The 19,392-nt window shown below is 45.5% G+C and overlaps 1 protein-coding gene across 4 annotated transcripts in view; it reads left to right on the top strand.

Annotated features, from left to right (window-relative positions):
* The first annotated feature begins 4,763 nt into the window (after nucleotides 1-4,763).
* Nucleotides 4,764-19,392, top strand: part of UBASH3A (ubiquitin associated and SH3 domain containing A) — a 39,582-nt gene continuing 24,953 nt past the window's right edge. For all 4 annotated transcript variants that reach the window (XM_066254946.1, XM_066254948.1, XM_066254947.1 and 1 more), the window contains exons 1-6: nucleotides 4,764-4,881; nucleotides 6,865-6,918; nucleotides 10,607-10,793; nucleotides 13,154-13,352; nucleotides 16,379-16,548; nucleotides 18,124-18,332. In XM_066254946.1, the coding sequence (XP_066111043.1) occupies nucleotides 4,769-4,881; nucleotides 6,865-6,918; nucleotides 10,607-10,793; nucleotides 13,154-13,352; nucleotides 16,379-16,548; nucleotides 18,124-18,332 (932 nt within the window). In that variant the 5' untranslated portion in view covers nucleotides 4,764-4,768. The remainder of the gene's footprint in view (nucleotides 4,882-6,864; nucleotides 6,919-10,606; nucleotides 10,794-13,153; nucleotides 13,353-16,378; nucleotides 16,549-18,123; nucleotides 18,333-19,392) is intronic.

Raw genomic sequence — 19,392 nt, 5'->3', positions numbered from 1 at the left:
GTAAAATTAGACAGTATTTATAAAATCTTATGTCTGGCTTCTTTCAGTCAACGTAATGTTCTTTTAAATTTACCCATGTTGTTGCATGAATCAGCAGTATGTCCTCTTTTACCAATGAATGTTACCTGTTGATGAAAAATGCCATGATTTGTGTATCTATTAACCAGTTAATGAACATTTGGATTCTTTCTAGATTGGAAAGAATAACAACACCATGAACATTTATATGCAAGTCTTTGTGTGGGCATCCATCTTTATTTCTTCTTGGTAGACAGCTAAAAGTGGATTGGTCATATAGAAAATGTATGCTTAACTTTAAAATAAACTATCATAATGTTTTCCAAAGTTGGGTAGTTTTGCATTGCACCAATAATGCATGAGTGTTCCTACAGTTCTACAGCCTTGTCAACACTTGGTATTGTCAGTTTTTTTTATTTTCGCTCTTTTAGTAACTGTGTTGTGGTACTACATTGTGGTTTCAATTTACATTTTCCTGATGACTAATAATGTTGAATATCTTTTCATGTCCTCATTAGCCATTCACATATCTTCTCTTGTCAAGTATCCATTTAGATCTTTTGCTTTTTTTTATTTTTTTATTTTTATTTTTATTTTTGTATTTTTCTGAAGCTGGAAACGGGGAGAGACAGTCAGACAGACTCCCGCATGCGCCCGACCAGGATACACCCAGCACGCCCACCAGGGGCGAAGCTCTGCCCACCAGGGGGCGATGCTCTGCCCCTCCGGGGCGTTGCTCTGCCGCGACCAGAGCCACTCTAGCGCCTGGGGCAGAGGCCAAGGAGCCATCCCCAGCGCCGGGGCCATCTTTGCTCCAATGGAGCCTCAGCTGCGGGAGGGGAAGAGAGAGACAGAGAGGAAGGAGGGGGGGTGGAGAAGCAAATGGGCGCTTCTCCTATGTGCCCTGGCCAGGAATCGAACCCGGGTCCCCCGCACGCCAGGCCGATGCTCTACCGCTGAGCCAACTAGCCAGGGCTCTTTTGCTTATTTTTAAAATGGATATTTTTTATTATTGATTGAAAGAATATATTGTATATACACACAATACACACATACATTTATATTATATTCTGGATATGCTGGATACAAGTCCTTTTTCAGGTGTATACATGGTGCTACTTTCTCCCAGTTTGTGGCTGCATTTTTATTTTCTTTTCAGTGTCTTTCGAAGAGCAGTTTTCAATTTTTATAAAATCCAATTATAAATTTTTTATGATTTATGCTTTTTTACATCCTAAGAAAGCTTTGCAAACTCCAATATAGCAGGTATTTAGAAGCTTTGTGTTTTGCATTTAGGTCCACCGCACATCTTGAGTTAAATTTTGTGAATGATGTCAGGTAAGGGCTGAGGTTCACACTTTTCCCCATTAGTATACAGTTTTCCAGCACAATTTGTTAAATATATTAACCTTTCTCCTGTTGAACTATATTGACCCCTTCACTGAGCATCAGTTGACCGTATATGTGGATTTTTCTGCACTCTCCAATGGTACACTATGGCAACCTGACTTTTAGATTTATATAAAAATGCAAGGGGGGCCCTGGCCGGTTGGCTCAGCGGTAGAGAGTTGGCCTGGCGTGCGGGGGACCCGGGTTTGATTCCTGGCCAGGGCACATAGGAGAAGTGCCCATTTGCTTCTCCACCCCCACCCTCTCCTTCCTCTCTGTCTCTCTCTTCCCCTCCTGCAGCCAAGGCTCCATTGGAGCAAAGATGGCCCAGGCACTGGGGATGGCTCCTTGGCCTCTGCCCCAGGCGCTAGAGTGGCTGGCTCTGGTCACGGTAGAGTGACGCCCCGGAGGGGCAGAGCATCGCCCCTGGTGGACGTGGCGGGTGGATCCCGGTCAGGCGCATGCGGGAGTCTGTCTGACTGTCTCTCCCCATTTCCAGCTTCAGAAAAATACAAAAAAAAAAAAATGCAAGGGGCCTAGAAGAGTCAAGATAACCTTTAAAAAGACAAAAATCAGAGGACCTAGCCCTATAGTAATTAAAATAATATACTATGAACACAAAAATGAACAAATCAAACCCTGGCCATTTGGCTCAGTGGTAGAGCATCAGCCCAGCATGTGGAAGTCCAGGGTTCAATTTCCAGTCAGGGCACACCAGAGAAGTGCCCATCTGCTTCTCCACCCTTCCCTCTCTCCTTTCTCTCTATCTCTCTCTTCCCCTCCTGCAGCCAGGGCTCCATTGGAGCAAAATTGACCCGGGTGCTGAGGACGGCTCCATGGCCTCTGCTTCAGGCACTAGAATGGCTCCAATTGCAGTGGAGCAACACCCCTGATGGGCAGAGCATAGCCCCCTAGTGGGCATGCTGGGTGGATCAGTTGGGTGCATGTGGGAGTCTGTCTGACTGCCTCCCCACTTCTAACTTTGGAAAAATACCAAAAAAAATGAACAAATCAAACAAGAAAACATAAAAGAGTTGGAAACAGACAAATACATGTATACGTAGTCACCTGAATTACAATAAACATTCTACTGTGGTTCATTGAGCAGATGAAAGTCTTTGAAATGAATAAAGGTGTGGAGAAACACATGAACCTTTACCCTTACCTCATACCATAAACATAATTAATTCAAATGGCCCATGGAGCTAAATTAAAATTGTAAAAGTGGTCAAGCTTCCAGTAGAAAACATAGAAGACCATCTTCATCAGAACTGGATTAACAATGATTTCTTGAACACGTACAGGAAGTTCTAACCATAAAAGAAGAAACTCAAATTGAGAAATGTTGTTTCACCCAAAGACATTAAGAGATTAAAAAGACAAACCACAGCCTTGACAAACTTATTAACATTAAATGCATCCAACAAGATGCATTTAAGATAAAGACTTATCTCCAGAGTTCTTACAAATTAATAAGAAAAATCAAGCAATCCAACAAGATCTTCCCCAAAAGAAGTATTTAAGTAGCCAATGGCTTGCCTCATGGTGCTCAGTGTCACAGCCATTCAGGAGGATACAAATTAGAACCACAGTGAGATACTACCACACAACCCCAGAGTGGCTAAAATGGAAAAAACTGACAGTATCAAGTGTGGCCAAAGATGTAGAGCAGCCTGAACGCTCGCCCACTGCTGGCAAGACAGTAAATGAACAACTGCTTTGAAAAACCATGTGGTAGTTTCTAATGCCATCTGTGCATAGCCTGACAGCCAAAAGTTCCACCGCTGGATAGGTACCTACCAGAAATGCACACTGAGCACCTAACAACAAATACAAGAGTATCTGTAGCAACAAAACAACTGAAAAATCACACAAATGTACATAGACAGAGAAATAAATTGTGGTGTATTCATCTTCTAGAACACTGCCTAGCAATACAGTACACTATGGCTACAAGTAATAATGTGGATTAATTTCACACATGTAATTTTGGACAAAAGAAACCAGACATAAAATAGTACATGTTCTATGGTTTTATTTGTATAAGTTTCAAAAATAGGCTAAATTGATGTATGAGTTAGTTGAGTGGCTACCTTTTGGAGGAAGGTGGCTGGGAACTGGGGTCCCAGTGAAATCCTAGAGCAGAGTTACTCAGCCCAGATGCTATTGGTATAATTGGGCTAGATCCTTCTTTGCTCTTGTCTGCACTGCTGAATTCCTGGCCTCAACTGCTAGATGCCAGTAACAAACATCCCATCCTAATTATGACAACCAAAAATGTCTCTAGACTTTGGCACAGGCCCTGGGGAGGGGGCCAGAATCACCTCCATTGAGGATCACTGTCGTGTGTGTGTGTGTGTGTGTGTGTGTGTGTGTGTGTGTGTGTGTGTGTGTGTGTATTTTTCTGAAATGAGAAGCAGGGAGGCAGAAAGACTCCCACATGTGCCCGACTGGGGTCCACCCAGCATGCTGACTAGGGGTTGATGCTCCATCTGGGTGTTGCTCCATTGCAACCAGAGCCATCCTAATGCCTGACATGGAGGCCATAGAGCCATCTTCAGCACCTAGGCCAATTTTGCTCCAATGGAACCTTTGCTGAGGAAGGGGAAGAGAGAGAGAGAAAGGAGAGGGGGAAGGGTGGAGAAACAGATGTGTGCCCTGGCCAGGAATCAAACCTGTGACTTCCATATGCTGGGCCGATGCTCTATCACTGAGCCAACCAGCCAGGGGGGATCACTGTTTTATTGCTGGACCTCCTGGGGGAGTTAGATGTGCATGCTCACTTTATGAAAATTGTCTGAACTGCATGCACATATACAATTCAGCAACTTTCCTGCATGCATAAAATCTTTTTTAAACTTAGTTTTTGATATAAAAAAAGAAGTCAATGAATAAATAAAAGTACCAAACATTTTAGAGTGAGCATGGAAAATAGGTACAGTGCTGTGCAATATCTTGTCTGCACATAAGGAGACTAAGGGCTAGGGTCGTGCAGAGTTCTGTTGCCTGTGTAGGGAGCCCCAGTAGGGAACCCTTGCTGCCAGCTCCCACTCCCTTGGCCCTCCCCCTCGTCCCTTCTCATGCAGACTTATTCCCAGGGTGACCCATGTCCTAGCAAAGACTGGGTCTGTCTCCACAGGGGCCTCTGGTACCCGAACCGCACTATGGAACAGAGTGGATCGATGCTGAACCCCAGCACCCAGCAAAGAGAATTCTAAAAACCAATTATCTTATGCAAACAGGATATTAGCTTTTGTCAGAAAGATCAAAAAAGGCTTGAGGTTTTCCTCCGCAGCCTCATCCTCTTCTGCCTCTCCCTCTCTGGCTTTATCTACTCATTTCAGTCTGCAGGCAGGAAGAGATGGCAGCCGGGGAGACACAGGTCTACGCAAAGGTCAACAACAAGCTCAAAGGCCACAGGGCCACCTCCCTCCTGGACCCCCTTCTGGGGATGGGCTTCCCGGCACACACCGCGTGAGTACAACTTGCTGGGCATTTGCCCTTGACTCTGAGCCTGACCCCTCTGAGGACTCTGCGCAAAGCTGCAGGCGGCTCATAGCACCTACTTCCTGTTGAAGGGGGTGCATCTTGCAGGGCGAGATACTGTCTTTCAATCAGGTCCTTTTCTGCTTTTTATAAATTAATGATGAGGACAAACACTGCTGGCTAGTGGGTAGGTGGCCTGAAATTTGTGATACTTGGAAGCCATGTGTTACTATGGTGTTCCCACTTCTCAGGGTTCAAGGAGGAGCTTGGGGCCTGGTTGTACCCTCTTTGTGGGCAGCTCAGTGACTCTGAGATGACACTTCAAACTCTTAATTTGAAAGGCCCCAAAGCCAGGGAGTCTCTAATTCTGGAAACTGTTGGGATGAGGATGTTTCTAAATGGTGCAAGGAAACCATTTGTCCTTAGGAAAAACCTCTTGAATGTCTGATAAGGAAACAAAACGGTTAAGAATCTATTGAGTTAGCACCATCCTACATGCCCAAGGAACAAGTGCTCTTGTAGAAAACTTTCACCTTAGGAGTTACCACCTCAGAGAGGGAAGAAGTCCCCGAAACAATGAGCTATGAGACTGAACCTGGGTTACAGTTTCCATAGGAAGCTGATCTCTTAGAGCTGATCCTTTTGAATGCTTATCCACATGGAAAATATGTCAGAAGTACCCTTGGTAACCCTGGACTTGGGAGGGGGGCAAATGTTCCTTAAGCATTATAACAAAATCCCAACGAAACTGGGTGAAATCATGTTGAAACCAGAGCCTGTCCTCTTCCAAACCAGAGCAGGACTTGGTCTTCATGTTGTGTTCATGATAAACCAGAGGCCTGTGAGACAGGGAAGGGAAGCCAGCATGAGCAAAGCGCCTGCCATGTGCAGACCCCATCCTGAGCACCTTCTGCTGGGGGCAGATGGGGTTTCTGAGGCCGAGAAGAACAGGTGGAGGTAGGGCGAGACCCAAGCCCTGCTCTCTACAGCCCCTGGAAAGCCTGTCACACTCCTGACACCGCAGCACAGGCACACATACAACTTCCTTCTTACTTAAACGTTAGCCACATGCTGGCAGTGGGAAATTCGTTTTAAACTTCTCATTAGTCTGAAGCGCCAAAGGCAGGCTCCACGCCCAGGCTTCTCTGTTGGGACCTCGGCAGGAGACGCCTGCCGTCAGTACTGACCACATAGCGGCGGCACTGGCCACAGCCTCCTGGGCTCCTCATTGCCCTGAATGAGGCTGTCCCTGGACAAATTCTCTTAGACATATTTCATTCTGTCCAACTTGGTCCGGTTCAGTTCAATTCAACATGACATGTGCACATCCTGGTGACAGTGATGAGTAAGGCACAGTTAGGCCTCGGGCCCCACAGGCTGGTAAGGGAGGCAGACTGACCAGAGCCCGTTGAGATGATAAGCATGATGCCTGTGTGTGGCAGGGGAACACAGAGGGGCTGCAGACCTTGGTGGGCTGCGTGTGGAGGGCTTCCTGGAAGAGGGATGAACCCTGGGCCTGGAAGAACTCTGGGCATGTCAGCACATGGCCACATTTGGCAGGGAGGCATGTGTACGAGCTGGGGCTATGGCTACTTGAGGCTGACCAGAGGATCCAAGAGTGGGTCCTCCTGCCTTGGTGCAGGGTGCCTGGGGGATGACAGGGGAGAGAGACAGCAGGCATGTGTGGACCTCAGGGCATGCGCCCTTGGACTCCATCTCGAAGATTGGAGGTGGCAGCCCCAAAAGGAAAGTGAGCAGGGGCATGTGAGCAGGTCTGTGTTTTCAAAACCCACAGTGACGCCACATGGAGGACTGAGGCAGGGGGCTGCCTTCAGCTGTGTAGTATCATGGGGGTGTGCCTGAAGGCCCAATGCATGGCAGGGCTGCCCCTGCCTCTCACTCTTTCTCCCCCCCCCCCCCAGAAATGGAAGGCAGAGTTCTGAAAGCTCCTTGCGTTCTCCTTTCCTGCAGGCTGAAAGCATTGGCAGCTACTGGGAGGAAGACGGCGGAAGAGGCAGCAGACTGGTGAGCTGGGCGTCCTGGCACATTGGAGAGTGTGGGCAGAGGACACTGCAGGGTGGGCCTGGGAAGTGCCCGGTACTGTCTGGGTGGGGCAGGGGCCCCTCCACGCAGACCCACCCAGCACTGAAGGACAGGAATAAAGAGCCCACATTTAAAATGGAAAACAAAAGAGAGAGGACTTCAAACAGGGCTTCTTTCACTTATTAACCTGGTTTAATCCAAATGTGACTGTCAAAGAAGAAAATATTAACATGATTTGTTGAATACTTAGGGAAGATCCCCTTTAGCTGATTTAAAATAGAAGTTGCCACTCTCTCAGGCTGCCTATGATGGAGGAGAATTTACTGGGGTCGTAAATGTCTCCTAAGGCATTGGCACATTGCATCTTAAGGAGAGCCATGTGGTTGGGGGGCGGGGCAATAATCGCTGGTTCCAGCAACTCCACCACCCTGCAGCTGTGTAACTGTGCACCCCATCCACGGCGACAGGCCCCATTGTCTACTCTGGGAATCTAGACACAGCACCCCGTCCTTTAAAACATCGTGCTGCCTGAATGTACCATGATGCCATCATGCTGCCCCTAGGTGGGAAGTCCCTTCTCACTCTACCCCAAAACAGCCAGAGTGAAACTCAATGAAAACCAGGTCCCATCAGGCTAGGGTGCCTTCTCCAGAGCAGACAATATGTCTCTAAGTGTCCAGCATGTCCTCAATGGGGATGCCTTTCTCCTCCAGAAACTCCTGGTCAAGGGCAAAACATGTGGCCCTCCACAGGACAGAGATACACCAGGACTCTGGATTAGGCTAGCTAGTCAGCTGTCAGATTTGACTTAGACAACAAGCCCACTGCTGGGATGGCCCTGGTTGGTCCCTCAGCCAATAAGACTAGAAGTCCTACCTCAGCCTAGAAAGGACCCAACCTCACTAATAATCAAGGAGGTGGAAATTAAGATACCATTAAAAACAACTGTCATTGGCCAACAGTAGTGCAGTGGATAGCGCATCAGACTAAGACACAGAGGACTCAGGTTCAAAACGCCGAGGTCACTGACTTGAGCATGAGCTCATCCAGCTTGAGCGTAGGCTCACCAGCTTGAGTGAGGGGTCGCTGGCTTGAGTGTGGGATCATAGACATGACCCATGGTTGCTGACTTGAGCCCAAAGATCACTGGTTTGAGCAAGGGGACACTCGCTCTGCTGTAGCCCCCCGGTCAAGGAACATAGGAAAAAGCAATCAATGAACAACTAAGGTGATGCAGTGAAGAATTGATGCTTCTCATCTCTCCCCCTTCCTGTCTGTTGGTCCCTAGCTGTCTCTCTCTCTCTCTGTCTCTCTATCTCTGTCACACACACATTAAAAAAAAAAAAAAAAACAAGTGTCAATGAGGAGGAGGGAGGGGTGGTCTCTTCACTTTCCTGGCTGCACTTTGGGCTGTCTATCAACACTGAACAGTGTGTAGCTGCCCAAACAAGCCATTCCAAGTCTAAGGACGTCCACTGGAGAAATACCAAATGCTTAAAAAAAAAGTACAAATAATTAATTACAATGTTAAAAAGGAAACAATTTAAATGTACACCAACGGAATGGATGAATGGATGATTACATTTATATGTGATGGGATGTTATACAGCCCCGAGAAGGTTCCTGCTTAACTAGATTTTTATTAACAGGGGGAAACCAGAAAATATTGTTGAGTAAAAAAAATGCAAGCTGCAGAATAATTAAAATAATGGCTTATATCAGTGGTTCTCAAACTTTTTGAAGTCGGGACACATTTAAAATCCTACAAATTATTGTAGGCACACTATATACAAATTTCTGAGAAATGTTATAATAATTAAGTCAAATATTAAAGAAAAAAATATAAAGTCCAAGCATGTTTTTATGGTAATTAAATGAAATAAAGATGACAAAATTAAATTTATTCTGACATTAAAAAACATTTTTATGTTACATTTTTTGAGTTATGCTTTTTAGAATTTATAAAAAAGAGGGGTTAAAAATTTAAAAAACCACAAAAACATTATCTTTTTATATATAGGGATACATTCTTAGTAAGATTTAGTAAATTCGGCAGGTCTCAGCGCAAATGTGTTAAGTTTTTTCATTCTTGTGTTTATGAGAAACATGAGCCTGATGTGTCCTAGCAATTTCTTCAATGTTTGGGTATCTGTTTGAAAGGCAAATTCTTGTTTCCTCATCAATACATTGAAGAATTCCTCTCTTTTTACTCTTAATTATGTTGAGTGCAGAAAACCCCCACCATACATATCATCTTAACTTTACACCAAATAAAGGATAGAAGAAACTTGCCTTCAGTCTTTTCAGGGAACATGGGGGGTAGTGTAAACAATCTAGCACCACAGCTTAACAGCCTTTTGCAGCCTAATCAGGCAAGTGAGGTGGGTATTTGGGCAGACTGTCAGCTTACAGCAATTCCCCACACCTCTGTCCCCCAAAAATCTAAACTCCAAAAACCCTGTTGGTTTTTTGGTCCCCAACAGGTACATATTTCTCTGGAATACCATAAGGGCGCATCAGGAAATCTTCTAGGGCACACCAGTGTGCCCTGGTGCACACTTTGAGTCCCACTGGCTTATATGATTTATAGAGAACATATACAAATGTTGTCTATGAGTTTATTGCATAAATGTCTAGAAGACAAAGCAGTTGACCATTGAGATTGCCTCTAGAAAGGGACAGTGAACCAGGGTGAAGGGATAGATGTCTCTAATGGTATTTTTTATTATTATTTGGAAGGTATATTTGCACATAACTAATGTTTTCCCAAATGGTTCCATACTGCTCTCTAAATTTAATATTATCTCACCAGCACAACTCTGAGTCATTAGAAATTCTTCAAAACCACACTTTCTAATGAACAGATAAATAAATTTACTAGTTTTTTTTTCCTTTTTTCCCATTATAAATGACCCTACAATGAATATTTTATACATACAGTTTTGCTATACTTAAGTTTTTTTCATTTGATTACATTTCTGGAAGTAGAATTATTAGTTCAAATGATCTGGGTATTTTTAAGTTTCTTGACACTTACTGGCAAATGACCATATATAAAGATTACACAGTTTCATCCTTAAATTTCACTGCTTCTTGACACAATTGAGCATAACTTTCATCCTTTGAAAAACATTTCATTCATTTGACAGCTGAGAAAAATGGCTGTTTTAATTCATATTTTTATTATTAGTAAGAATGAACTTGAACTTTGGGTTCTATATTATTTCCTCTTGTACTTAAGATAACTTTTTCTGAGTTGAAAGAAAGCATAGTAGCCACTTCCATTTTATCTAGTTGTTCGTGGTTTTGATTTTAACATTTCATTTGAAGTGTTAGATAAAATTAAAATGAGAATTTCTCCACAAACTTTCTCAACACTAAGGAGATGGCTGGACCACAAAGGTCATTTGAAGACCAGGTTTTGATTTCTCTCATTTTCTTGGTCTTTGACTTGGGATCCATCTAACCTGGGTGTGTCCTGACCTGCTCTGTCGCTGCACAAAGCTCCATGCTGGGAGCACCTCATTGTGCGGTAGTGGAGGGCTGATTTATGTGCTGTGTGCACCTTAGGTGGCCTGCTATTCTGAGGTGTTGTTGTGGCATTTGTCTTCCAAAGGAAAAGAATTTTTTGTTGCAATACTGGCTGAGAGCGGCCTGTTCTCTGTTGCAGGCTGCGCTGTCATTGCAATGACCCGTCTCTGGATGATCCCATCCCCCAGGAGTATGCTCTTTTCCTCTGCCCCATGGGGTCCCTGCTGGAAAAGCTTCAAGAGTTCTGGAGAGAGAGCAGACGTCAGTGCACAAAGAACAGAGCTCATGAAGTCTTCCCTCACATAACACTCTGTGACTTTTTCACGGTGAGTCATTCAACGTGCCTTTAATGCTCATTAACACAGCAACTGAAGTCATTTTTTGTGATAACTAGGTAGTGATGGGACAAAATTGAAGGCTGTCACTTGGTCTATTTTTATGGGGCGGTCCACAACTGCAGTGTTAGCTGACCTCTGTGTGATATAGCTTTTGCTTTCCTTCTCACCTTCATCTGATCAACTCCTGTGCATCCTTCAGAATCTCACTCATTTATCCCCTTCCTTTTTTTTTTTTAAGTCTTTCTCAGCTTCCCAGGAAGAAGGAATTACTGCTGCTTGTACTCCCATCTTCCCTTTGTTTACCTCTCTAGGGGCACTTTCCCTGTTGTATGACAATGTGTCTGGGGCATCTCTGTATCCTTGCCAGACTGAACCCTCAGATAAAGGTGGGTCCTACACTCAGCTTTGCATCCCCAGAAATGAGCACAGTGCCTGAAACAGAGGAAGTGCTTCAGAACTGTGAGATGGATAACTGAGGAATAGGTGGGTTTGGGCCAGTCACAAACGAAGGACTGTTTTTTGCCAGGGGAAGGGTCCTGATTTGGGAAATGGTCAAATAGGCAGCTCCATAGGGGTCCTGGGAAGGTAAGAAGGACCTGGGCTGCTCAAAAGAGAAGAAGGAGGTGTGAGAATGAGGGAGGAGGGGACAGACACCACTTCCTCTGTGGCTCCCATCAGAAAAATCTGGGGAGGGCACACCCTAGCCCAGCCTTGATGTTAGCACACTCTGTGGGCTCCACCCGGTAGTCAGGCCTAGCACTTCAGACAAGTCTCTCCAGGTGACTGATTAGGGAGCAGCTTTGAGGTAGGGACTGGTATTGGGGCCCTAAGAAAAGTGTACTGACAGAACTGAGGGCAGTGAATTGGGGACAGCAAGGAGTCACGATCAGAGTCTATTGGTTCATGGTCCTCCAAGAATCAGACCCCAGAATTAGAAGCGGAGGAGATTCCTATGGGAGAAATGCCTATGAAGGATAACAGAGAAGAAAAGATGGACTGTGTGAGCCTTGCAGGTCTGACGCCTGCTGACAGAAGGGGAGGAGGACCGAGCACCAGAGCCTCACCTGCGTTTGTTGCTGCCAGAGACAGATGGGGAGCCTGAGATACCTCCAGGGGCCATGTCTGTCTTGGTCACTAGGGCCAGGTCTGCAAGAGGCTCTCAGCAGTGAACCTGTGGCTGCCTCGGAGTCTACGGAAGCCTCCAGAAGCTGATCAGTGCCATGCTGAGCACAGCCGGGTCCTGGCACGGAAAGGGGGTTGGCTCAGGATGTGATACGGAGGCTGAGTCAACATGATGGGGCGTGAGGGGCTGTAGTTTAAGTGACAAGGGATTTCCAACCTGAGCATTTGAAATAATGTTCCATTCCACAAAGACTCTTACCTGAAATCTCTAAGAAACTGAAGACCAGCTATATGGAATAAATCCATAACCACAAACATATGAACCAGATAAATCATGTTACACCATTGTGAACAGAAAAGAGTCTTGCTAGGCTACATAATTTTTTATTAATTACATAACTAGATGTTAAAAATAATAAATGGAACCACTTTATTTTATTTTTAATTTTTATTTTTTCAGAGATAGAGAGTCAGAGAGAGGGATAGATAGGGACAGACAGGAACAGAGAGAGATGAGAAGCATCAATCATTAGTTTTCCATTATGACACCTTAGTTGTTTATTGCTTGCTTTCTCATATGTGCCTTGACCGTGGGGCTTGACCCTTGCTCAAGCCAGTGACCTTGGGTCCAAGCTGGTGAGCTTTGCTCAAACCAGATGAGGCCGTGCTCAAGCTGGCGACCTTGGGGTCTTGAACCTGGGTCCTCTGCATCCCAGTCTGATGCTCTATCCACTGCACCACCGCCTAATCAGGCAACGGAACCACTTTAAAATGAAGCCGGAGCTGTCTCAAACCTTGGAATGTTGAACAGGGCAAAATAAACTTTTGAGCTTAAAGCAACCTTGTGCCCCAAAGAACTATTTGCAACGATAACAAGAAAGCAGAGCAGACATGATGACTAGAGGACTGATGACTGTCGGACTGAAAATTAAAAACATTATTTAGAACCAGCCTCACTGTGCTGTGTTACCTGCATCAATAGCAATGACTTCCTTATGTAGATATAATTGTTTCCCTTCCCTTTCTCATAAGTTCCCTGGCCTTTGTTTCCTAATCAGAACAATATTTAGGCTTCTGCATGAATCAGTGCTTCCCAAATAGCTATTCTTTTCTTTGATCTCAAAGAAATGCTTGTTGCCTCTCACTTTGAAAGGCCTCTTACTTTAGGTTAATATGGTGACCTTATAACAAGAACTGAGGGAGCACATGGCTGTCTCTTCCCTTAGTGTGAAGACCAGAAGGTGGAGTGTCTGTATGAGGCTCTAAAGAGAGCTGGAGACAGGATGTTGGGCTCCTTCCCCTCGGTGGTCCCTCTGGTCCTCCACTCTTCCATCAGCTACCTTGGCTTCTTCGTGAATGACAGTCCTGCAGATGTCATCCGGGAATTCGCCATGACGTTTGCCACAGAAGCAGCTGTCTTAGCAGGTAGGTAGCCCTGGGAAGTCACACACAAAGGGCCCAGTTAATAGAAAGTGACCCCTTTGTGTCTGGGACTGTGCTTGCCAAACTTGGACACAGTGGGTGGATCCCAGGGCAGGAAACATGTAGGATGTTCCTTAACACAGCGATGGTCGATGGCTCTCCTTTGCCAAGGGTCTTCTTTGATATGGCCTTAATCCAAGGCTGAACAATTCTACTGGATCCTCCCTAATGAGTCAAGTATCCTTAAAAGGTAAGCAGACAGATTCTGGGAACCAGCAGTGGTCTTGTCTCTAAATGGAAATAGCGTTATTTGTATTGATTTTAAAGTGACTTTCCAAACACTTGCCATATTCCAGCTGCCAGGCAAACTGTCCCAAGAGGGGACATTGTGTGGCCATTTAATGACAGGGAATGTAAGTTGGTGCATACACCAAGGGATAGGGGTCTCCCATAGCCCCACGACCACCTTGGACATCTCTCCTCACCAGGTCAGTGTTGTATGAAAACACAAGTCCTAGCTGATTTATTTTAATTTTTAGGTATGAGTTAAGTTCTTTCTCCTTGGCCTCTTGGGGAAAGATTATCTAGACTAACTTTGAAAATCAGCAAAATTCCCTTTTCTCCAAACACCAGCCAGATCTGGAGACAGAGGCTCTGGCTGGCATTAGTGGAAGAATCTGGATTTGACCTTCAAAGATGTAAATTGCTCCTATGTTTCTGGTTAGGGGTGTGCCTTCATCAGGTCACCTCCACTCACTGAGTTGTTTTCCTTTCTCTGCAAAATGGCAAGGCTCTCACTCGTCGAACAACAAAGCCTGTTTTTGTGGGACTTCCCTACAGTTCCTGGTACTGCTCAGTATTGTTGTGATTTTCCACCTCTGAAACTCAGGGCCCCAGGGGTCCTTGGACGTCTATGAACCCAGGTCGATGAATCTCAGATTTCCACTTGGAGGCTGGCTTGTAGAGACTGGGGATTGTAGTTGCTGGATAGTCATGAACTTAGCCCCCGTCTCCTTTATGTAAATTCAAAAGATGGCTCTTTAATCTCCTGCTTCTGAAAAGACAATGTGAATTTTATCCTGGTGCCATGTGTCAGCCACTTGCCTCGGAGCTGGCATGGTACCTCACTCTCTACATTTTCCCAAAAAGTGGGTCTCGTTGCCTGTTTCAAAAATGGAGAGACTGAGGCTCTGAAGAGTATTATGTCTGCCCAAGGTCACTGTCATGGGTTGAACATTGTGCTCTAAAATTCATATCTACCCACAACCTCAGAAAAAGATCTTATTTGATAATAGGGTCTTTGCATATATAATTAGTTAAAATGAGGTCATACTGGAGTAGAGCCCTAAATCCAATGATAGGTGTCCCTGTAAGAAGAGAAGAGGACACAGAGACACAGGGAGGAGGCCACATGAAGACAGAGGCAGAGGTTGAGTGATGCAGCCACAAACCACCCCTGAAGCCTTCAGAAGCTGGACGAGGCAGAAAGGACCCTCCCCCAGAGACCCACAGGGAGTGGACCCTGCCAACACCTTGATTTGAGACTTCTATTCTTCAGAACTGTGAGGGAACAGATTTCAGTTTGTAACAATTTGTTACAACAGCCCCAGGAAATCAATGAGTCTCCTACCCAGTGGGTGGTGGGACTAAACCTGGAGTCCAACTCTCTCCCCTCCACGCCAGCTGGGTTTTCTACTGAGCAGCCACAGGTACTGAGACAGCGCCTTTAACCTCATGTCCATCGCTCGATCCTGAGGCAGCTCCACCCTGCCCTTCTGCTGCCTGTGCCCTGTGCCTGACCCTGAGGGCTGAGGAGAGGCCAGCCACAGCTCCGGTGTCTCCTGGGTCCCTCCCCAGCAGAACGTCCCCATGGGCATGGGACACAGATGGAAGAAAAGACAAGGGCCTATTCAGATGTCGGGCTGAGTCACTGATGGTTCCACTGCCAAAAGCAGTGGGTCTTTCTCAGTCCACCGTGACGCACGTGGCAAGGCCACCCTGCCCCCACAGCTGAGACACCTGAGAGAAGGAATTTCCCCGACAACCACATTCACTTCCATGGTGTCTCGGTGTCTGGTTTGCCACCAAAGGCAGGTAAAACATGGGCGGGGCCACCAAGCCTGGGTTGCAGGAAGTGTTTGCAGTACCCGCAGGACTTTTCAGGGGAGAAAAGACTCTGTGTGTCGGTGTGTGTCACCTGTGGGACAGGAGGCAGGTAACTAAGATTTGCTGAAAAGCTCCTCGAGACTGTGGGTTCAGAGACTGGTTTCCATGGCAGCCCCAGAAGGCAGCCCTCCTGATCTCCATGTTGTTGCTGTTGAAATGAAGCTGAGTCAGGCTAATGCAGCCCCACCAAAAAGAACAAAATGGTCTAAAGCCAGGTCTACCTGATACCATACTCTGTACTGCTTCCGTCGGTCACCACCTCCCCAGTCACCATAAAGTACTTTGTGGTCCAGCTGAAATCAGATGCTGGCTGGCCTGAGAGCCCTGGAGTGAGGACCAGAGGGCTGGGGCCCCACCAGCAGAGAACCCCAGAAAGACCATGGCCAGCCAAAGTGAGACAGACATCAGAGGGACGGTCGTGTCCGACAGAGTTGTGCTGCCTCTTGCGTTCTCTTCCTGAGAGTCAGCAGCTGAACAAAAAGTCATTGATCTGGAGAGTGTGGCCACCAGGCCAGGCCACCAAGGAACGTGCACAACCAGCATCAACTTCAAGAATATTAATCACTGTTCGGGCAACTAGCTTACAAATTAACGGCCCTAAACACCTCCCAACATCACATCTCTATACCTACCTACCTACCTCTTCTATACATTGTTGTAGACTCTGCAGATACCCAACCATCTCCTGTACAAGGTGAACTCTGAGAGATGGCACAGTGTGGGTGGAGTCCTTTCTGGCCAAGGAAGCCCAGTGCAGAGACAGGAAGGCCATGTATAAAGGCCCGTGCTGCTGAGCCTGGGTGCGTAACCATCCCAGGCGCGCCTTGCTGACAGTGGGCACCTGTGTTTCCCTGGTTTCACAGACTGCACCGTGAAGCCCTGCACCAAGCAGCTGCATATGACACTGGCCCACAAGTTCTACCCCCACCACCAGAGGACGCTGGAGCAGCTGGCCAGAGCCGTGCATCCGGGCCACAGCTGCCAGTGGACCGCGGCCCTGTACTCGCGGGACATGCGCTTTGTGCACTACCAGGTGAGTGGCCTAGGCTGGGCTGGGCAGGCAGACTGGATTCTCCCACAGGAACTAATGCATGAATGGCTTCCCTGACCAAGCACATACCCCACCAGCTCCCTGCTGGAGGTATTTTAGTACAAGGAAGAGCTTCTATTTGTTCTCTAAAATGATTCCTTTTTTGTGCAATTTGCAGCTAGCCTTCCTTTATGTATATACAAAGTGGGACAGAAGTAGGTTTATGTTGTGAGTACACGAAACACAGAGTTTATTCTATTATTATTATTTATTAAGTATTGTATTACTTTCCATATGAACAACTGTAAACCTACTTTTGCCCCATCTTGTATAAGTTGCAGACATATAAATTTGGGGGGGAAATAAAATCATTTCTGGTAATAAAAAAATGGACTATTATAAAGTTATATCAATATATTATGTTGGTTATTAATTTGTTTAGACAATGATTTGGGTGAAGCCTTATTCCAAGATTTTCTCCTACTAAATTGATTCATTCAAATAGAAACCATGCAGTGCTCCTTATGACCCACCATGCTCCATGTTGTGGGAGAAGCTATAAAAAAGTTAACAGTAGGGAAGGTAGGTGTGGAAGTCTGGCTATGCTTTGAGATCTTTCGTATAAGAAATAAGTACAAAGAGATAGGTAGATAGATAGATAGATAGATAGATAGATAGATAGATGATGGATAGTCAGATAGGGAGATGATTGATAGAAAGGTAGGCAGACAGAAAGATAGATGATAAATTAACAATAGATTCATTCATGTATATATGCATACATATACAGCTAGTGCTCGACTTACGGCCACGATTGGTTCTGACAGACCAGTCATAACACGATTTGGTCGTAAGTTGAGTAGGCTATATGTACAGTACTGTGAAATGATGTTATAAAAACCTTTAAGTAATGTTTTATCATAATTTTCTTTTATTATTGTTATATATCATAATTTTCTTTGTTCATTTTATGCCATTTGTACCATCTCTACACCATTTTGTTTCTTATTTTTACATTCGTCAGGTTTAAGTAAAACACTGCATTACCAGTACAACTGGTTTAATATTTGCAAAGACAATTTCCTCTTGGTAGACATCTTGGGAGGGGTTTGATGAAAAATATCCAAGACGCAAACCACAAATTGCTGTACCGAGTCTGAGATAACAGTTGAAATGGTGCACGTGGAGATGGTAGTGCTGCCAGAAGCTGGTCCGCACTGTTGTACACCCAGCTGGGCAACGCTTACACTGCCAGATGCGGAGCAGTCATGGCTAGCAATTGTGGTCGTAAAGTCGAATGGCCGTAAGTTGCATAGGTCGTAAGTCAATCAATATTTGTATGCATGTGTAGATGGATGATAGACACCAAAATTTATTTCCAAATCTATCCAAAGAACTCTGTATTGTATTTTGTTATATTCTGCACTGTCTACCATCAGACAAAGGCTTGGGTATTGTCCTGGAGATGTACAGCCCACCAGGGAGCCTGAAAGCCAGAGGCAGACAATAAGCCTCCACGGTCATCTTTCCCAGCACAAGTCCTTGCTTGAGACCTGAAAACATTTGCCTCTTTTCCAGACTCTGAGGGCTCTATTTCAGTACAAACCCCAGAACGTGGATGAGCTGACACTAAGTCCTGGAGACTACATCTTTGTGGACCCCACTCAGCAGGAGGAAGCCAGCGAGGGCTGGGTGATTGGAATCTCGCAGCGGAGCGGCTGCCGGGGCTTCCTGCCGGAGAACTACACGGAACGAGCCAGCGAATGTGACACATGGGTGAAGCACAGGTGAGTGTCGCCTTGAGTGGCAGCCCAAAGATCTCTGAGTTAGTGTCTGAAAGCGTCCACCTGAAAACAGTGTTTGAATGCTTCTAGACCATTCCAACATTGGTAAAAATTTGCCATGCTGGCAACATTATCCCTGCAGGGATACAGTAAGTATCTTGGCTATCTAGTGGTTTTCTGCTGATAACACTCAGAAAACATAAATTACTCTATATGGCTTTGGAGATCGTAATCCCAAAAGACTGCAAAATACCACTTCTTTATTACAGACATAAATTACAATCAAAGGCTGTATGCTTGGTTTTATTTATCCTTCTGCCCAGTATATAAACTGTACATTATTAATTTTCTGTTGTTATATAACAGATGTCCTTAACAGCTAAAACCATATACATTTTTTATCTCAGTTTCCATGGTTCAGAAGTTGGGCATGGCTTAGCTCAGGGGCTCCCAAGACTGCAGGCAGGTTTGGGCTGGGGCTGGGACTGGGTTTGGGAGCTTATCTGAGGCTGGAGGTCCTCCCATAAGCACACATGGTTGTTAGCAGAATTCATTTCCTTGAAGCTATAGGACTCCTGGTGGCTTCATGTTCAGCTGGAATTTCTTAATTTTAGCATCTTTCACATCTCCTGAAGAGTCAAGATTTTCAAAATCACCAACTACTGGTTCTTCTTATTTAACACGTCCTCCCTCAACATCTCTTCCTCCTCACACCTTTAACACTTGACGTGGAAATGTCTTTAGCTACACGACCAGCTTCCTTGCTTACAGGTTCTGCTTTCCACTCACAATTTCACTCAACTTTTTTTTCTACTACATCATAAGGACTCCCCTTCCTCCGATTTCCTATATAATGTGTCTCTCACCTCACATCCCAAGTCCTCACCAGCAAAACCTTTAGCAGCCATAATTTTATTAACAGTCTGTCCGAGGTCATTTAGACTTGATCATTCTTCTCAAAGTTCTCCCAGCTTCCGCCCACTGCTCAGTCTCAGGTGTCTGCTACAGCAGCATCCCACTCTTGACACCAAGTTTAGTATCAGTCAAGATTCAACCAGAAAAA

This window comes from Saccopteryx bilineata, chromosome 2 (genome assembly GCF_036850765.1).
Source record: "Saccopteryx bilineata isolate mSacBil1 chromosome 2, mSacBil1_pri_phased_curated, whole genome shotgun sequence".
NCBI classification, from domain to species: Eukaryota; Metazoa; Chordata; class Mammalia; order Chiroptera; family Emballonuridae; genus Saccopteryx; species Saccopteryx bilineata.
Note: the sequence above shows the minus strand (reverse complement) of the source record. Positions and strands in the feature narration are given on the sequence as shown.